At 45.4% G+C, this 18,890-nt stretch overlaps 2 protein-coding genes across 3 annotated transcripts; both read right to left on the reverse strand.

The window, feature by feature from the left end:
• Window positions 1-270: 270 nt before the first annotated feature.
• Window positions 271-10,341, reverse strand: LOC138066698 (glutathione S-transferase-like). 2 transcript variants are annotated; one of them, XM_068937359.1, is made up of 8 exons: window positions 10,294-10,341; window positions 6,839-6,910; window positions 5,511-5,624; window positions 4,403-4,454; window positions 3,091-3,223; window positions 2,095-2,236; window positions 1,007-1,138; window positions 271-685 (listed from the first exon to the last, which is right to left on the reverse strand). In XM_068937359.1, exons 3-8 carry the CDS (start codon window positions 5,595-5,597, stop codon window positions 557-559), a joined length of 675 nt encoding a protein of 224 aa, XP_068793460.1. In that variant the 5' UTR covers window positions 5,598-5,624; window positions 6,839-6,910; window positions 10,294-10,341; the 3' UTR covers window positions 271-556. The 2 variants fall into 2 exon arrangements, with proteins under 2 accessions (XP_068793460.1, XP_068793461.1); XM_068937360.1 differs by lacking the exon at window positions 10,294-10,341 and adding an exon at window positions 6,997-7,496.
• A 1,278-nt stretch (window positions 10,342-11,619) lies between these two features.
• On the reverse strand, window positions 11,620-16,285 carry LOC138066699 (glutathione S-transferase-like). The gene is made up of 3 exons (XM_068937374.1): window positions 16,151-16,285; window positions 14,978-15,109; window positions 11,620-12,717 (listed from the first exon to the last, which is right to left on the reverse strand). The coding sequence occupies exons 1-3, from the start codon at window positions 16,283-16,285 to the stop codon at window positions 12,592-12,594; spliced, it is 393 nt and encodes a 130-aa protein (XP_068793475.1). The 3' UTR covers window positions 11,620-12,591.
• Window positions 16,286-18,890: the final 2,605 nt, after the last annotated feature.

An 18,890-nucleotide genomic window follows, 5' to 3' on the forward strand; every position in this document is an offset into this window, starting at 1 on the left:
GCGGCAAAACAGAGGTGTGGTAGGACTGCTGATCCCAGTATACGCCAAGGCAAGGCAAGGCAAGGCAAGGCAGGTTCTGAGGAAAGCTGAAATGTCATCCCCATCAAACCAGAACCTGCAGGCTGTGCCTGGCTTTTTCCAGAACGGTCATGCTGGCCACCTTTTGGGCTAAGCTCTCTTCATACTCAAGCAACTCTTGGGAATAACAGAAAGACAGAATGAGAGACCCCTTATCTATATAACGGGCCGCAAACGCTCATTACTCAGATGTTTTCAAATGTCAATAGTGAGACTTTATTTCAGGTAATCTCTTAAAATCAATAATTTAAGACATCCCTGCTTTGTCCAGTGCGGCCCATAATTCATTTAACCATTTCATGTGCTGGTGTGCTCCAGCAGATTTACTTCGGAAGTGTTTACAGTAGGCCAAACCCAATCCTTAGCTAGAGAAGGAGAGATCAAAAAAACCTCCTAACTATTTTCATTAATTTCACTTTGCCACTCTCAGGAAACACAGAGAAAATGCAATAGGGTGGTTGTGATTTTAGATTGCTGCTCACTGGCCAATATTGAAAATTTTCATCACTTTTGGGAGATCTTTTTCCTGTAGTGGTGGTTTTCTCTGGCTGCCCGGCTGCAGAAATTTCTTGATGGTGGGGACATTGCTTATTCTTGCTTTAAAACTCTAGAAAAACAAAACAGCACTTTTTTTGAAGAACCATGGTTACTATCAGACATTTGAATGTTACCCGTGCCATAAGAGTAACCTTGTGGGTTGATCAGCAGACTCTCTATGCTTTGTCCTGTTATGCTTTTCAGAGCCCTGGTGGCTATAGTGGTGTAAGAAGGCAATGACCACCACTACAGGAGGCAGGCTAACATCACTTAGGATGCTTCATTTTGGCTTTGTCTTTCCTTACCCTCCCACTCCCCGCTGTCTCTCACCCGATGTAAACCAATGGTTCTGCTTTGATTTGCTTCCCATTAAAACTGTCTACTCAATTACCTGCAAGAGAGGAAATTTGGCAAGTATATCAGGCTTGCACTCTTCCGCCATTAAAAGGGTTTCAAGTAATCGCACGTCTGCCCTGCTAAACTGGTTGCCCACCAGAAAGTCTTGTCCATGGTCCTTCAAAACCTGGAAACAGAGAGCAATGACCAGGTGTAAATGCAACTTTTTCTCTGGGCGTTTGTGTGTGTGTGCGCGCGCGCGTGTGTGTGTGTGTGTGCAGCCAGAGCAGACTAAACCAACACCGTATTTTCAAAGCAAGGTCGTACACGGCATAGGAGTTACCTTTGAAACAAGGCAATGCAATAAGCACAGCTGTAGTACGAACGGACAATCTGACCCCCCGGGGGGGGGGGGGGGCCCTAGGCATTATGTATCAGTCCTTTGTATTAGGCCGATTTTTCTGATGGCTCAGTTCTAGCCCTCCTCCTTTCACTACTGTAACCCTCATTAAGCAGAACTTCTGTGCTGAAGGCTCAGGGCTGCGGGAAGACAATCATCACTGCAAATGCCCGCACAAAATTCAGGAGCGGCTTAAATTCAGCTCGAGGCACAACAGAATATCTTGGACTCTTCCAAAATATGGGCACCTCCCTTACTGCTCATGAGCTTCCTCTTCAATGTGGGCGATACTGTGTGGCGAACTCTCCCTGGGTAGCCCATGCCTCGGGTTCTTGCCTCGGGTTCAGCCGCCCTCCCTCTTGTTACAGAAGGAACTATAATGCTTTCACATAGCAAACAGATGCTTTTACAGAGGGTGCAGAACTGAAAACCCTGCAGGAGGAAACTTAACGTCGAAAACGATGCTAAGGTGGCTTTTGTCTGAAACAACAGACAGCCTGACACATGGCTATTTGGGGAGCTCAACCTAGCCTGTGTCCTTGCAGCTCTGCCTTTCTCCCGGATTTGTCGCATCTTCTGTCCGTTTTGTATTCCTCCCCAGCCTGCCTTGCCCAAGACATTGCATGTACGCTGAAGGGGTAGTTTTTCCTCTCCATTCTCCTGAATGCGATTTGCATGCATAGCTCCAGGACGGAGTTCCAGGAAACCAACATTAACTAAGGTGCCACATCTTTGCCACCTACCTTCTCAAAGACTGGGAAGTATCTGTTTGTGGCCTTGTCCACAGTATTAGCGAGATATTGCTCCTTTTTATCAGCTGGTTGGAAAGCATAGTGCATGAGTAACTCATCCAGATCTGTTAATGCTTCCACATACATATCGATTCTGGAAGAAAAAGTTTGATTTGGTCAATTCACAGAAGGTCCAAACAGCACAAGAGGCACTGACATAGCCCCGACTGAAATGTTCGGAACATCTCTTCTCTCCAGTGTGCGTAGCGTGGAGCAGCTTCCCCCGCCAAGTGCAGTAGCATCTGTGTTGGGAGGAGACAAAAGACAAGTGCAATATGCCTAACCAAAACTAAAGTGCTACACCCCTCCCGTTTTTTTTCCACTAGTGGTGATACTCCTCCAGAGTAAGTTTTTCAAGCAGCTGTGCCAGCAAAGTGGCATGTATGTCAGCCAAACCCATGTTACAAAGCAAATCAGAGGTCAAAGAGTGGCTCTATGCGATTCCTGTTGAACAGCCTGGAATGTGTTTACTTGCGCTAATTAGCTTGAAGCATGTCAGGATATTTACGTATTCAGGCCAACGCCATGTGTCTTGAGAGCCCTATCCTTTAATACCTAGTTCCTGGAAACAGAGGAGTTGTCTGTTTCCATCAAAGATAGTTCTCTGAATTTGAGCTGGGGAAAACGCGTGCTGCTGCTGACTCCAGGGGACAGTGAATGAAGCGCGACATCAGAACGGAAGACTGTCCTCCGTACTCCTGACTGCTTTCTTCTGACCGCTACGTAGAGCTTTGATCTTCACACAGGTCCTTGCACCCTCCTGCCTGTCTAGTCTAGTTGGTTAATCCTGTTGTAGACATCACCTGCTGGCAAGGTACCATACATGCTACCTGAAAAATCTGCTGAATCACCCTGACTCTAATAGTAAGCTGGACTATTCTTCTTGTATTGCACGGCAAGGTTGTGTGCATTGGAGCCTGTCAAACAAAGGTAGTACTGTTACGGTACAGGGCTCTCTCCTTCAGGTCCTTCCCATAGAGGTTGTACTTTGCTGCTATATAGCTGCCAATAGCTCGAGTCTGCACCAGCTTCATCCCATCAATCTCCACCATGGGCACTTGCTGAAACAGCAGGGCTCCACCTAGAGTAAAAGGGACACGATAAAGAGACATTCAGCCCCTGAATGAGTACCATCAGTGGGTATTTGGCAGAGTGTCTAACGATCCCTGTTGGTTTGAGACAGCCTTCCTCACTCTCATATTAGGGCATGGCAAAAGCTTACCATAAAATGAAGAACCGTGTCTTGGTGAGACGTTAATCTAATGCTATAGCAGTCAGCTTCTCAAAGTTTCTTCCGAGCTGATGAAGCACCCAGATGCAGAACTTTTAGGAATCAGGACAAGTCCCTGCACTGCCTGGTCCTAACTCAGATGACTGTCCACTGAGGTTGACACAGATGGGAAGGACTGAAGGACCTGGCCCAGCTGACCCGTCACAAGCCAGTTTCTCTCATGCTGTATATTATGGCAATAGGGACTACTTAAAAGCTTGCCAACATGCATGCCAGCATAAATGCTTATACTTATCTTTGTGACTACTATACTGACTAGAACTGATCGGAGAAGCGAGTCAGAGCAATTGCTTTGTGGGATCACATTTATTGTCTGAAATAACTGATCAGTTATGTCCATCTTTGGATCCACTGGAAGGCAAGCGTGCATAGAAGCTGTTTGCTATTCAGGGCATGTTTTTATTAGTATGCTCCCGTCTTCAGATACTGCTGTGCTTCCTGAGAAGCAGGAGATACTGCAGGTGGTAGGAGGATCAACTCATTCTTCTAAAAGGAGAGCAGGACCAGCAAATGCCAACCTAAGCTCTGACTTCCTGGGTTAGCCAAGGTGAACTGGAAGAGCGCAGACATGTAACTTGGTTTGGAGGAAAAGGAAATCTCCAGCCCACGGAGATGGAAGCTAAAGAGCAGCCAAGTGAGCTGTTGCCTTGGGAAACCAGGAGCACAGCAGAGGTACCGGTTAAACTCCAAACTCTGAAGCTGGTTTCATACGGACTATAAAACAACAGCTTTGTAGGCAACGTAAAATGCTAATGAATTTCAAGAGGAGCTGACCCCAAGACACTGTGCTGTCATAAGACTGAAGCGACTGGGTGGATGGTATCATCTCCCGCAGCGTGTTCTTGCTGCAGTGTGCATCTGCGATAGCTCAGGGACAAGCCAATCTAGATTTTCTTCTTAAGAGACATAAGACTTCTTAGCTGTTCTAAGACAAGCAGTTCTAATTAGTAAAAAGTGAAGGAAACTTACTCTCCTGTAACTTTAGCAGGTCATCCCTTGTTTCCAGAAAACATTCGTCAAACTGCAGGAAACAGAGAAGAAAAGTCACGTCGTCACGGCCTGTTCTTGCTTCTGCATTGCATGAGACAACCAGGGACCAGAGGGTTCTGCTTTGGGGAAATTTCTCTTGAAAAGATGAACCAGATGGTATCTTTGAAAGTGGCATCTTTCAAAGATTATTTTGCCTCTGTCACATCGTCTCCTCTTCCCCCTCCCCTGCGATTCATGTTTGTGCGCGGGTAAGCTTTTGGCTAAAGCAGAGGTTTCCAGAAGGCACAGAGCACTGTCTTCCGGGCAAAGTAGGACCGACCGTGCTGCTCCTGTTGTGAGGGCTGGGGAGGAATGGAGCAAGAGATGGTGCAGGGAGAAGGGAGGACAGGTAAATTCAGACGGCGGCAGCAGGACTGTGCTAGAGCTGCTTTGCCACGAGCTGGGAAGAGGGGAGAGGAAGAGAAAGGCTCGCGTGTCCTCCGCAGCTTTCTGGCTCATTGCCTGTCACCATGACAACAGCTCACAGCGCTTAAACGCACAGTTCCCCAAGCTGTCTCCCTCTGCCGCTTTAATATCAGAAATGGTTGGAGTTGAGAAGAGTTACTGGTTGTTTTAAATAAGGCAGTACCTTCCAGGGGAAGTTACATTTTAATAGGCAGACTATAAACACTAGTCTGGCCTCTAGCTAAACCCCAATGTCCATCGGGGCTGAAAGTGCTGAACCCCTATGATCAGAAGATAAAAGCCAGGGTCTACCACTGTGGTTATAAAAAAGGCATTTGTCTAGCTACAGGGAGGTGCATTCATTATGCTAATAGTAGGCTTGGAACGTGATGGTTAGAAGTGAGATAGGAACTTGCCTTGCTACTTGGGGTAAGCTAGTGGTGACGTTAACTGTTTTTAATGGTGAGTGGGGTAGTAATAGGCAGTAACATGGTCCCACAAGACTCACAACTAGCAATGCTGACTTGGTCGTCATTGTGCACTAAACACAGAACTTGAACCTGCTGGCCAGTCACAGTTTTGATAAGGGACAGTAAAAATATGTATTTCTCGCATGCTCTTAGTATAAAAAACATAGGCAAACCTCAACTCCAGCCGCTGCTAGTAGCCACCGAATTGATTCCATTCGGCCTCGTCCATTGAAGTAGTGGAGCTTGGGTTTCCCAGACATGTTTCCAAGCGCCTGGTTTCCTACTATCTAGAGCAGAGAAGAAAGTTTTGCAGAATAAGGAGTCAGAATGCTGTTTTTGAGTCTTCAACTGGTTCTAAAGCGTCATTGAAAGCCGTCTCATTTGAAACCAATGATTCATGGTCCAGCACTTTCATCAAACTAGCAGGAGATAAAAAGTTAGACTATATTGACAGGCTGCATTGAACTATTTTGCCTTAAGGTGTCTTTTATGCATGTGGATTGTTTAAGCAGAACTGTACTGAGAATGGGTGGCCCATGCCAGAGAGCAAGCAGATCCTGTTGCTGAACACCCCTCCTCTGCCAAAGTGTTTTGCTCTCACCAAAGAGCAGGGTGTGCGATATACACCGCTCTGTTTATGTTGACATTCTCTCAGAACACGCAGTCTGCTGTTTAAGCAGATACACAACACAAACTCAGGAATTCTTTGTTTTCTCCAGGAGCCGTTATGTTCCATTATAAGGTGATGGGGATTTCCACTTAAGCATTCAATCTCATTTACAACAGTCTCCACTCCTCTCATTTCTTCAGGCAAGCACCGGAAGACCTAGAATTCTATATTATCTCTGGCAATATGAGATTGGCTGATAGCTTTTACTACAGGCAGAGCCAAAGTGAAACATTTACTCAGTGTACTGCCAGTTCTTTTTTGCTTCTTCCTTGGACTTGTGCTACATCAAACGTTTCTAAGAGATCAGACAGTTGTTGTCAACACCAGTCCAAGGTTTATCAGCAGAAGCAACAATTAAAAAAACAAACACAGACAGAGCTGTTGAAGCAACAGCTGTTTGTGGGCACACTGCCATCCACCCCGTTAGGAAACGGTCCGTGTGCATTCATTCGCAGCAAATGTGTAGACAGCAGCCCGTTTATCCTAGTGTCACAATTATTAACACCATCTCAACAATACGCCTGGAGCATTAACAGCAGCAAAAAACAAATGCCTACAAAAATATATTCCCCTTGTAAATAACCTGTCATCTTCTCTGAAAGAAGAAGAAGGGGGTGACAGGAAGCAGTCTTCACAATTCTGAGATCAAAATACATATTTTTTTAAGTGGTACCCCTAGCAAGCAGCTAATTAACAAGTGAACGTTTGATGCACATAACCATGTTAGCAACGAAAGCAAGTGCAAGTACTTAATTCGTTAAACCCAGTTCACTGACTTTACTTTCAGGGTACAGTAATTCCCTACGCATACCTGAGATCCCCAAAGCTTACCTTGCACGCAGCCTAAGTCGCTCTAAGCTCTCAGTAGCTTTGCCCTGAAGTTATATAGCTCGGTAGCCCCTCCTACAAAGAGAATGAGTCAGTTCCGCGCAGAGAGGAAACTCCTCTTTCTTAAACAACTGAAACAGTTTTGCTTAGTCACTGCTCACCTACAGAAAAGAAATACCTCACTAAGCTTACTGTGTACAAATGTGAGCCTCAGAGCTGAGTTAATGATCAGTTGGAACATCTGAGCTACATAAAATAGAAAACTTTATGCCTTTTATTTTCACCGTTTAGCAGCCTGGCTGCTAGTTAAAAATAATCAAAACAGCTGAAAAATTCCCAAGATTAAAAAAGCTACCTATGATAGTAACCAATTTTTTACTTAAGTGTTTTATGATGTTGTACTTTTAACAAATTGCCTCTTTACTAATCAACTAATTCAGCCTGAATCATACATAAGCGTCCTTCCCTTCCTTCCTGGTGGGGGATAGTCCCTCTGGACATTTATCCCTGCCTAACATTGATCCAGGTGCCAAATTTCATTCCTGGGCATAGAAGTTTTTTCTGTTTCCATCAAAGAGATTTCCCTGAGTTTGAGCTGGTGAAGATGCATGCTGCTGATATAACTCCAGGGGACAGTGAATGAAGACCAGTATCCAAAGAAAGACTGTCCTCTGCACTCCTGACTGCTTTCTTATAACCATATTGACTTCAAAGAGCCAATTCGGCATTAACTCCCTTGCACCCTCCTGCCTATCTAATCTAGCTGGTTAATAATGTTGTAAACATCACCTGCAGGTTAGGTCAACATGTGCTACATGAAAATCTGCTGATTCACACTGAATCTAATAGTGGGCTGGAATATTCCTCTTGTATTACACAGCGAGGTTGTATGAATTGTAGCCTATCAATCAAACAAAAATGGTGGTGTTACAGTACGGGGCTCTCTCCTCAAGGTCTTTCCTATAGAAGGGAAAGTGCTATGTAAGTGCTTTGCTGCTATGCAGCTGAAAACGATCCTCTTCCCATCAGTCGCCACCAATGGTGCCTGTTAGACCAACACGTTCTATGCTTGACAGGGAAAAAAAAAGCAGAATTATTTATAACTGGGCCCACAGAAGGACAAGGCATTGAAATGGTCCCCAAGGCAATGTCTTGTCTTTTACGAGGTGCCTAGTCCCCAAATGGTGTACACCTCCCTCTGTACCCCATAGAGCCCGTGAGGAAAGCCAAGGCCCCCAGAACAGGACTCTTAACTGACAGCATATCCTATAGTCTCTGCCTTCTGATTCAGGTTATTTATTTCCTTTAGGTCTTCCCTCTGTCCCCTTCTTACATTTTGGGAAGTTCTTCTCTTCAAGCTCTTAAAGCCTGCAGTAGGATTCAGTCACCGAACCAGAGGTGTCCATGCCACCTAGTATGTCCTCGGGCATCCCACCGACTTCCAGCTGCAGCTCCAGAAGAGCACGGCCCTGCGCTGCGTGCCACATCTCACCCTCCAGTCCCGCTCAGGTGCCTCAGTGCCCCGACAGCGTCCCGGGCAGCACCAGGCATCTACAGTAGTGCAATGGAAGCCCCTTCATGGTATCACTGGTGAAGCACAAGCCGCCCACATTTAGTTTGCTGCTGTTGCCCAGACTAAACCTAATTTGTTCATGTTTTATAATGAAACAGAGCTCTGCATAACAATGGTCTGTTTGCTTGAGAAATGGCTCTTTTCCCCCCAAGACTTCTGAGAGTTCTGAAGTTTGCTGATAGCACCAGTGTTTTCAAGCGTAAAAGATCCAATTACACTGTTGGAAACAGTGTTTTCAATCTCATTAGACAAACAGGACCCAGAATCTAGGATAAGATGCGGGAGACGCAAGTTGTCTTTACAGAGACCTGTGCACGGATGCGCGTCTGTACTTTTGCACAAGTCCAGACTTACTCTTTTCGGTAGCCTGGCTGGATTAATCATTAGTAGGTCTGACCAAGATTAAGCCCAGAACGCTAGTAGATACCCCAACTGGTCTAGCAACCAGTTCTGCAAGGATTGAATGTCTACTCTATCACAGGACTGCAAGGTAAGAAAACCTGGGTTCAGTTAGGAACATTAGTCAGGAGAAATCTCACTTCACCGAGCTTGTAAAGTATTTTAGAAAATACTGTAGAAGTGTCATTTCTAATCTGCATGCCTGAAGGCATGTGATCTCTGAAGTACTCCTTGGTTCAGACTGACCATCCAGGAATTAAAACTAGGGGAAATCTCAAAGCTACCCTAATAAATTAGGAGTGATTATTCTCTCTAGCTGCTGCTGAAGGCCACCAGCTTGCTTCCAGGTTTTTTCCCCTTAAAATAACAAGGTTTGGGGTAATTAGCTTAAAAGATAAATTAAAAATCACACATTTTGCTTTTCATCTACGATACTGATTTCCTGTCACAGCAGGGGAAAATGTTTTGTCATCGGCTTCAGTGGATTTTCCTCTGTACACACAGCACAGCAGACTCGCCTCAGAGTTGGTTTGAGACTGTGTTGGAAATTATGAGCAAATATTTTAAATATACTTGTAAGGGAAATAGGTACACAGACAAACTGTTGTGTCTTAATATATTAGCAGGGGGAATAGGGACTGTACTAATTAAACCTGCTGAGATATGCCCAGGCCTGCCTTGCTGCAGAAGTAAAGTCTCGCACCAGCGTTTCATATCGTTTAAAATAAGGGCTTGGATTTTTTTTTTTTTTCCCCCCCCTCCCCGAACTGGAGCTGCCTGCGTTCCACATGCTTGAAAAATGCAGCTCAGAAGTTATCTGCCATGGAAAATATCTCCAAATTGAGTTACATCCTCCAAGCCACGCAGGGACGGGATATTTTTCCTAGTAAGTATGCTATGCAATGATTTTGTAAACCCAGGAACATGTGTACAAAAGGTAGCCTGGCAGAGGGAAGAGAGAAACGAGCAAAAAGCAAGTTCTTTTCCTTAGCATTCTCTTGCTGACTTACCACTTGGCTTCAGGTATTTGAGAGGCATTAGCTGCTTTTCAAAACATTTTCAAGAAGAGAAAGTTGGTTACCTAGAAGCAGACCAGTGCTGTGTGTGCTACAGAGCTTGAATTTTAGGGCCATGAGGTATTTTTGCCAACAGTTTCTTATGTGGAGGTTTAAATAACAAATGCCTAAGCAAAACCAAAACACCACTGTGGTGCCAGGTGACAATTAGTAACTTTCTTTAGCTGACAACATCAGACTCCTGCCTTTTTCTTGGGAGGCAGACAGAGGGATTGTGAATAGGGTGTTACCTGATGGCTGTTGCTTTTAGAGTCCTCTGTCCACCTATCAGCATATTAAACTCCTAAGAAGCACATCCTCCGCTCTCACTTTTCCTTCCAGTTCCCTCTCTTTTGTTCCCTTTCTCTCTCCCGCTTAGTCTGTAGCCTTAGTTTGTATCTTCTCGGCAAAGTCCAAACTCTCCTACTTACCTGAGATTACTCCCTGTTTTCACTTCCTCTGGACTTTTCTCCTCCCTGGATGTGGTTCTCTCCCCATGGGAATGGTCCATATGTAGGTATAGAAATGAGCGTGCCTTTGATGCCAGCTACTTTAGGATTTCCAGAGCATTTAGCACCTGAAGGCCTCCTCTTTTAACGTATGGTTTAGAGAGATTACAAAATTACAATTACAAAACCATTAGAATTACAAAACAAGCTCAGTGTCCTGCAAACACCTTGCTGTAGCTACTAACTGCACTGCGCAACTCAGAAGCTGCTCAGAAGCTGCTACCCAAAGCCTTTCTTGATGTACCCAGCCTCCCCCAGGCATGCAGAAACCCTCCTAGGGTTGTCCTCTGAGAAGTCCTCTCTTTTCCGTACCGGGAAACTCTTGTGGCTCAGTCTGGAGAAGCAGCAGCAGCACTGGTTGCACAGAGATGTACACCAACTGCTGTAAGCTGCAGCCGGAGCAGGTGGTCTGTGTGCACAGCCAGGAATAGAGCAGCTTTCTTGGGCAGATGAGTGGCCCCTCAGAGCCAGGCTTGCCCAGGGGCACAGGGTGGCAGTGTGCACCGCGGCACCTCGGCCGCGCTCACCTTGCAGGCAGTTCGCCTATGGCAGTGCCAGCTGCTAGCAAGCAAGCAACTCAAGGTACTTCTCCTGTGAAACTCATGCTTCTGGAAATAAGCAACGGCTTGGCACCTGCTGCTTTCGCTTACTAAAAAGGGAGTATGTTTGTAGCCTGAATGGTCATGAAAACCAGTCTGGAAAGATGCCCTTGAGTGGGCAAATCTCATCTACCTGTGCACCGCTGTGAATCTCACCCACCCGTGCAGAGAGGCCTGGCTGAAGCAGCTCTGAGCCCACTGCGCACGGGGCGAGACGCAGCCCAGCCAAAGGAGCAGCCCAGCTGGGCTGCCCCCATTGCACTTGGTGCTAAGTGGCAGCTCAGGCTCAAGGTTTTAGCTCTGGAGTTCTCCAAGAGGTCACATCGAACATGGGCATAGCAGCATGTACGCCTGGTCTTAACGTGCTGGCCCATATATACCTGTGCTTATCCTTTAAGCACTTTGGGATTTGACGGCAGCTAAACGGGGGAATGGGTTTTAGAGTCAGGGGCTCGGATGGCTCTAACCTGTTCTTGTGGGTCTAGCCTCAGGTGACAGAGAAAGAAAAAGATTTTCAAAGCAAGAGCCAAGCAGGGCGACCCACAGAAGGAGAGTGCAGATGTGAGCAGAACGAGAACAGGCAGCGGCAGCACAGCTTCCGGAAGAGGAGAAAGACCTTTGGTTATGCCTAGACCAGTAAGTGAGGCCACGCCAGAGCATGGGCACTGCAACGCGACGCCCGTACTACCAAATGGGTAGCAGGTCGCTGGAGGGCAACCGGCCCCTGCCTGCTGCACCCCCCCAGGCTGTTCCCAGGCACGGTCAGCACAGCTCAGGGCCCAATCCCAACAGGCAGTTTGGATGCGACTGCCCAGCCTTGGGTGATAAGAGTTTTTAACAGGATGTAGAAGGCCTCAAAGGCAGAGAGCGGACCCTGGCACTTTTTGTGTTATTAAGATATTGAGGTAGCTAGCTGTTTGTGCCCAGAACTGGAGCTAGGAAGGAGGTGAGAGTCCCTAGCAATGGCAGGCTAACGCACAGAAAGAAGCACAAGCAAATACTGAATCGGAGTGAGAGCCTGTTGGAGGCCTGTTTGAGAGCTCTGCCCTCCCCATCCTTTGGAGAGGTTCATCATACGAAGAGGTGCACAGACTCTAGTGAACAGTGAACAGGGATGGCGGGAAGAATTACATTAGAAACACAGCAGAAGAAAATCATGGACGATTATAGGAGCTGATCCCTAGACAAGAGCTGGGAACTAGAGACTCCAAGGAGCCTGCCACAGAGAGATTAGGCTTTCGTAACATAGATGAAACAACAATTAATTTAGAAGTTTCCCTCATGAAATCTGTAGAAGTAACGTAACATAAATACTTGATGAAGTTGCTACTGACCAAGTCTATTTCTTTAAAGGCTGGGTGATTCAGTGAGTCGTCTTCTTTCTTCTCTTCCGTAGTTCTTATTTTGAAGCCCGTTTTCATCCAGAGCAGGTTTTCTGCGGCAAGTTTCTGACAATATTAGCACTGCATCAGCCTCTTTCTAAAGGGATGAAGTTTGTTTCATTTCACTTCATAATCTTTTTTACGATTGGTTTCAACTGTAACAGTACTAATTTACTGAGCTGCCTACTCCCTTTAGGGCTTTTTTAGTATTTTGGGCCTTACTGAGGTTAATGTGGAATTCATTCTTCCGACAAAACTTTCAGCACAGTTGCTACATAGCGGTCATCTGGTGGGGGTTTCCTTGGGCTGCCAGGCTGCAGGAATTTCTTAATTGCAGGCCTGTTGCTCATCCTCGTTTTAAAAGCCTGAAAAATAGAAACAGAGGAAAGGATAAGTTCCAACTACTCCAGTAATAAGCACAGCTGCTTGCACAGAGCAGTGACTTCCCCTGGCTGACAGAAGAGATCCCAACGTTGGTAACTTGTGCAGTGTGCGCACAAGTCGCCTTCTGTTCGGCCAGAGAAGGACCCAGCTACTGCAGAAAGTCTGCTCATATCAGTGAAAGCAGTGCTGGAGAACAATATCTAAATCTCTGCCACCTGAAAAAACTGAAGGCAAGAGCTCAACATCTGGCAGCAGGACAGATTATACTTTAAAGGTACGCGTTCACTAACCGAGCTCATGACCCCCACTGCTGCTTTTAATGGTGCCAGCTACGCTGTAGGCAAACCACAAGATATGTTTACAACATCATTTCCATTTTTACCACTGTATATAAGTATCTGAGCTCTGTTTACATTTAGCATGCCCACTGTTGTTGCGCTGTCCCAGCACTTCCAGGATTGCATGGGTGAGGGTGAAATGGCTGGAGGCATCCTAGGTTCACCTTCGTTGTCCAGTAGAGGCTTCTAGTGCTATTTGTTATACGTTAGGGTAGCCAGTGATCTACGTGGGGTTGGCAGATATAACACGGGACCTCTGGGAGACCTGTTCCTTCCTGGAGCAGCGGCGGGAGGCCAGGACTAGGGCCCCGCCAGACTTGGGCATCTCAAGTGGCAAGAGATGCTTATATTAAGGCAACTGCGTCAAGCTCTCTGGGACCTCTCACTATATGGACGGTCTGAGAGGACACACTGATGCAGATTTCTGGCGGCTAGAGAGCCAGAATGCCTAGCTGAGCCATCTTTTATACAGCAGGACCGCCTCTAACAAAGGGACTAAGGGGATGAGCTTCCTAAAGTGACAGCCAGTTCTTGCTGGCAGAGGTATGACCAGAGTTTCCTCTCCCTCACAGGCACTGGAAGGATAAGGGGGAAATACAAGAAGAAGGAGCAAGAAAAGTGAAAACTGTAAAAAAGGTAAGCACCAGTTTCAGCAGCTGTTTCTCTGCTGGTAGTGAAGGAAACCTCCCCAAATCAAGACATGGCTTCAGCAAAAGGCTGCCCATGCCCGGTGGTTAGCACAGGAGGTGGGAGCTGGAGGCTAGAATTCTCTGAGACTGCACATCTGCAAATGGATTACAGTCTGCCAGGAACCGCTGCCTGCTTTGTGGCTCAAGTACCTCATTTTGTCACACTACATTCAGGCTTAAACTGTCAGTGTTGAGATTAAAAACAAACAAACAAACAAAAAGAAACCCAACCGTTCCCTCAGCAGTTGCAAGCAGAAAACCCAGCTCTGCTATAACCTAATGCTGAATTGTTTCTTTTGCTAATGGGCTAAAAGCCAAAGTCTCTGAGCGCACCACTCAAGCTCATAGTTTGTAAGCACAAAGAAGCATGACCTCAAGTCTGGCACCCTCAATCCAAATTTGCATTACTTGGGCTGCTTTATTTCCATGACCACAGGCACAAGGGAGGATTAACGGGCACTGTCTGCTTCTTTTCATCACAGAATAGTTGGGTCCACTTTGGCCGGCGACTCTTTGTGACTCCGGCAGGTCATGCCCCAGGCTAACCCATGCAGTGCTCCACAGCTTGCTGCGCTTCTGATTCCTGGCCAAATCTCACAGCAGAAATGCCTCAACCTCTGCTTAGTTCCAGACTTTGAACATAGCACAAAGGCAGAGAATTCATCCTCAATTGCATTAAGAATTGATTATCAAACTGTGGGTAATTGCTAGTACTCGATTCTCTAGTCACACTACTTAAGTCAGAAGTGTGAAGTGCGGTTAATGCGATCCCCAAATTGTAGTACCAGCCAGTGGAGAAAATGGCACACTGTACCTCATCCTAACGCTTCAACTCATATCACAGACTTAATTGGTTATCTGTTAGACAGCATCCACTGTCAGGAAGTAGGACAATGAGAACAGGGCAGCTTAGGTCAGCGATTCCCTTGGGGTGGCATTCGTTTCTTCCTGCTAGAGGAGGTATATGCCACTCAAAGCGGGATGGGTATGCCTGAGCGGGATTAGGAGCACAGCCTCTTACAGGAAACCAGCTGGATCCAGTCCCTGTTGTGTTTGACGCTGAACAAACATCTGGATAATGATCGTTCCCAAAAGCGCCCACACTCTTGATTTACGTGGCTTGGAGAGAGGCTAATCACTTCAGGATTTCTCTCTCATGAAATCCTTGAGGTCTTTGTTCTGCGTAGTTCCTGGATGTTCAAAGTCAGAATTACCTGCAACTGAGGAAACTCAGGCAGCACAGCAGGTGTTTTCTCCTCCACTGCTAAAATGGCTTCCATCAGCTGAATATCTGCCCAGCTGGCTCTGTTGCCAACAAGAAAGTCTTGGCCGTGCTGTTCCAAAGCCTGTGGAACATAAGGCAAAGCGGGTTACAGATGAGAACGACGTTCGATGACTGGCAACTAAGCCTCACAGCGCAGCCTTAGAGCTGAACAGAAATTATGTCTGAGATTTCAGGGCGGAGTTTTTAGCTGGAAGGCTGTCAGCCTAAATCACTTGGCATCTGTCGGAAAAAAATCTGAACTCCTGAAGTAAGCAGCCTACAAGCTTCAGTCCCTTGGTAATGATGAATAATGGTAGGCACTGGGAACAGGACAAAAACGCCGGCTTAACTAGACAATATATGAACAATCGTAGATTTAGAAATAGGTGCAATGGAGAGATTGCAGAGTAACTCAAGGAATTTATAAAACTGTCGTTTACATATGTCGTTTACAGTTATGTCCAATACTGAACCAGAAAGCAAACTCAGAAATGCAAAATTATGCTAGCTAACCAAACAGAGCCCCTGCACTTGGGAATCATAGTATTATATGTATAGGAATTTCTAAGACGTTCAGCCTTTATGATTGTTCCCCATCAAAACTAGATGAACGTTACAAAAGTGAGAAATGTCGCCAGCTCAGAATTGTAACTGCCTGAGTCATATGGGTTTGGTTTGCTGTTTTTGCAAGCAGGACACACAAATCTGTTTTAGTAAAGCAGTTATAAAATGAGATTTTGTCTCTGATTTATTCACAAGAGATTTTCGCATTCTTCTAAGGAAAATGTCCAAACTAAAATTAAGAATAGCTGAACAAGTGTGGAAATTTTCTCTTGAGGAAAAGAAAGTACCAGCTATGCCTGCTTTTACTTCAGTGAAAAGACCTGCAGCATAAGCTGAGAGCATGTCGCTTTGTTTGCTTTGTAGACGTTCAAGTGCCACAGCCCTGACAACACAAGCCAGCAAGCAGAGACACCATCCTGCAGCATTTCGCCTTCTTTGAGAGAGCGGAGAAAGCCGAGGACTGGGAACTAACCTGCACCACTGACGTGTTCTTATTATTGGGAAACTCTTTGATAATTGTAAGAACACGTGTTCTAGGCACATCCTCACTGGCACTTACCTTTTCAAAGACTGGAAAATGCCTGTGTGTTGCCCTCTCCATAATCAAGGCGAGCTTTTTCTCCTTTTCCTCAGGTGGAGAGAAAGGAAGCATCATAATCGTGTGCATCAGATCTGTTATTCCTTCCACATGCATGTCAACGCTATTGGTGGCAGAAGACAAGAAGAACAAACGTGTGAGTTATTTATTTCACCTGTTTTCCAGAGATTGGCTGGAGCAACTCTACAGGAGCTGTATACCACCACCATAGTACCAATTCGCACAGCCAAACCGAAATATAAACTAAAGCTTAATATTTTTAAAAAGGACTAAAGGCCGGTTTCTGTTTAACAGCATTTCGGAAGCAGTGGTTAAAACCTAAGCAAAGGCTGGGGAGCTTGCTCTTTATTGGGTTAGCCTTTCTCACTCATTTTGCTGAATTTACAGGGTTGAATTTGTTGTATGTATGTCGTATGGAATACGGAGGTCACTTCACGTAACCAGGCAGGCTCCATACAACAAAGGCAGACCAGCAGGTCGGAATCTGCTAATTTCTCCATGCTACAAATCATTGTCTTTGGTTCAGAAAAATCTCATTCATTGTGACACAAAAGATGCCTCCACCCAGAGCGCACGAACGCTGGGTGAGAGCGACCAGCCATACCGCTTGTCACATGTGGGCAACCTGTGGACGCACAGGTTGAGCCCGGCTAGTTCGCTCTCAGGCCACCTGGTGCAGGTCTGGCCATGCTGATGCTGTGAAACTCTTCTGGCCTCCAGACCAGCTGGCCATAGGAAAACTGCTGGTTGGGAACAGCTCCTGGCCCAGGCTTAATCCTGGACAGCGCTGGGGAACTGCTTAGAAAACTGTCGGTTGGCATGGGCCAAAATCATGCCTGGGACTACTCTAACGATGCAGTAGTGTCTCAACATAGGCCACCCTTAACACAGCCATACAGGCAAGAGAAAAAAATTAAAAAAAAAAAAAAATAGAGAGCGAGGTAACATGGGGTTATTCATGTTCGGTCCTGCTCCCCGCAGCTGGCAATGTTCCACGGTTTCCTTTGGAAAGCCACTGGATTAAAACCTGCCTTTTCTCTTTGTGTTCCCAGCCTCTTAATTTCTTGCTCTGTAGGTATGTATAAAAAAAACTGAGCCCTTGAACTTCTTTATAAAACCCCCTTACCCTTTTCCTCACCGTATAAGTCTCCTCTCTGGACACGGATACGTATCTGGTTTGGATACAGTATATGGGATTGCACCGCTCGGTCTGGATTAATTAGCTCTGAGAAGGAAATTCAGCTTTGAGCTTTCAAAACCTGAGCTATCGTATGCAGGGCAATATCTGGTGTCTTTAAACTGCACTTAACGTCCCCTGACATCAGATTCCTAGGCAGCTGTATGTCACTCCCTCGGTTGAGAGGAAGCCTTTGTGGCTTGCTGCTTTGACCCTGTCAGACTTTCCAGAGGTCTCTGCTGGCTCCCTCTGTCTTTTTCTCTGGCAGAAGCTTCATAGCTCAGGCTCATCCTGTTTAGCTGGCCTCATACCTTATTGTCGTGTCAACCCCTGCCTAAAACTTGCTAAAAATTCCTGGCCTCTAGCACTCCCCAGTCATCTCAGCTGATACTCCCACGGAGTAAGATCTCCCTTATCACATCTGAGCAAGTACTACCTTATCTTCCTTCAAATCCACCTCTGCCATGACTTGGGAAGCGAGCAGCTGACTATTCCTCCCACCCTTCTTTCCTTTAGCTGCTGCTTTCTTGTCTCTAATTGCAATTAAAAACTTATACTATTTTGATAACCAAATCACTGGCAATTCTTGTTTACACGTGCCTACTTTTCTGTTGCTCCTGTATACAGCGCTAGCTTATGAAGCGTTTCCTTAAGTGTTTGCAACATAAAGAGAAGGAAAAAATCTGTATTAAGGAAACTGGGTCTTATCAAAATCCTGATGATCTCCAGGGAAAGGCTAACTCTGGGGAGAACAGAACTGTTTTATAAGACAAGAAATGGTCTCATAGTCAGAAAAAAATAATTCTCCTTATATGGAAGTATAGGTAGATCTGGTAAAAAGAGTGACAAAAAATGTCTTACAGGATTTTATTTTTAAACATATGCTTATTTTAAATATTTTGAAGTGATCAATTTTACTTTTGTTAGAAACTGCCCCCTACCAAACTATTGTTGCTCAAAATCAGATTAAAATAGAATTAAAAGTTCTATTTTCCTCCCTTACATCCCCCTTTGAAATACAACAATCTAACTTCAGATTTAAAAAATCTTCATCAGCCTTAGTTGTAGCAGTGCTCGTAAACTTAGAAGGTTCCATAGCACACACCACAAACCAAATAGAGGAAACATAAAAGTTAATATCAAAATACAAAAAGTCACTATAATACATGAGCTATTTAAGATACATTTTTCATAATACGGATGAAAGTTATTTTTCAGTTGGCCTTGAAGACATGATCTTGAAGACATGATCTTGCATATTTCATGTTTATGTAAACCATTCTTTTGACCATGCTGCAATATTTAGTTCAATAAAGGCTAAAGGATCTAAATAATAAGGTTCTATGTACTGCCTTGTAGTTATTTTAAAGTATTGCAGACTGCAGGCTAGATCTCTATGAAGATTATGCTCCTCTTGGGCATGTCCATGCTGATATTTAGGTTTGTCCTTGACATCATCCTGAATTAGCATAAGTCATGTAAGACATCCTTCCTGCCTGTGGGCTAGCTTGTAGCCCACGCTGA

This window comes from Struthio camelus, chromosome 3 (assembly GCF_040807025.1).
Source record: "Struthio camelus isolate bStrCam1 chromosome 3, bStrCam1.hap1, whole genome shotgun sequence".
NCBI lineage: Eukaryota > Metazoa > Chordata > Aves > Struthioniformes > Struthionidae > Struthio > Struthio camelus.

Excerpts from the sequence above, each read along its gene's own strand:
- LOC138066698 (XM_068937359.1), bottom strand. The coding sequence starts at position 5,597 with ATGTCTGGGAAACCCAAGCTCCACTACTTCAATGGACGAGGCCGAATG. Across the intron at positions 4,455-5,510 it reads TAGCAGCGGCTGGAGTTGAG|TTTGACGAATGTTTTCTGGA; the intron begins GTTTGCCTATGT and ends TGTTTCCTGCAG. Across the intron at positions 2,237-3,090 it reads GACCTGAAGGAGAGAGCCCT|AATCGATATGTATGTGGAAG; the intron begins GTACCGTAACAG and ends TTTTTCTTCCAG.
- LOC138066699 (XM_068937374.1), bottom strand. The coding sequence starts at position 16,285 with ATGCATGTGGAAGGAATAACAGATCTGATGCACACGATTATGATGCTT. Across the intron at positions 15,110-16,150 it reads ATTTTCCAGTCTTTGAAAAG|GCTTTGGAACAGCACGGCCA; the intron begins GTAAGTGCCAGT and ends TATGTTCCACAG. Across the intron at positions 12,718-14,977 it reads CTGAGTTTCCTCAGTTGCAG|GCTTTTAAAACGAGGATGAG; the intron begins GTAATTCTGACT and ends TCTATTTTTCAG.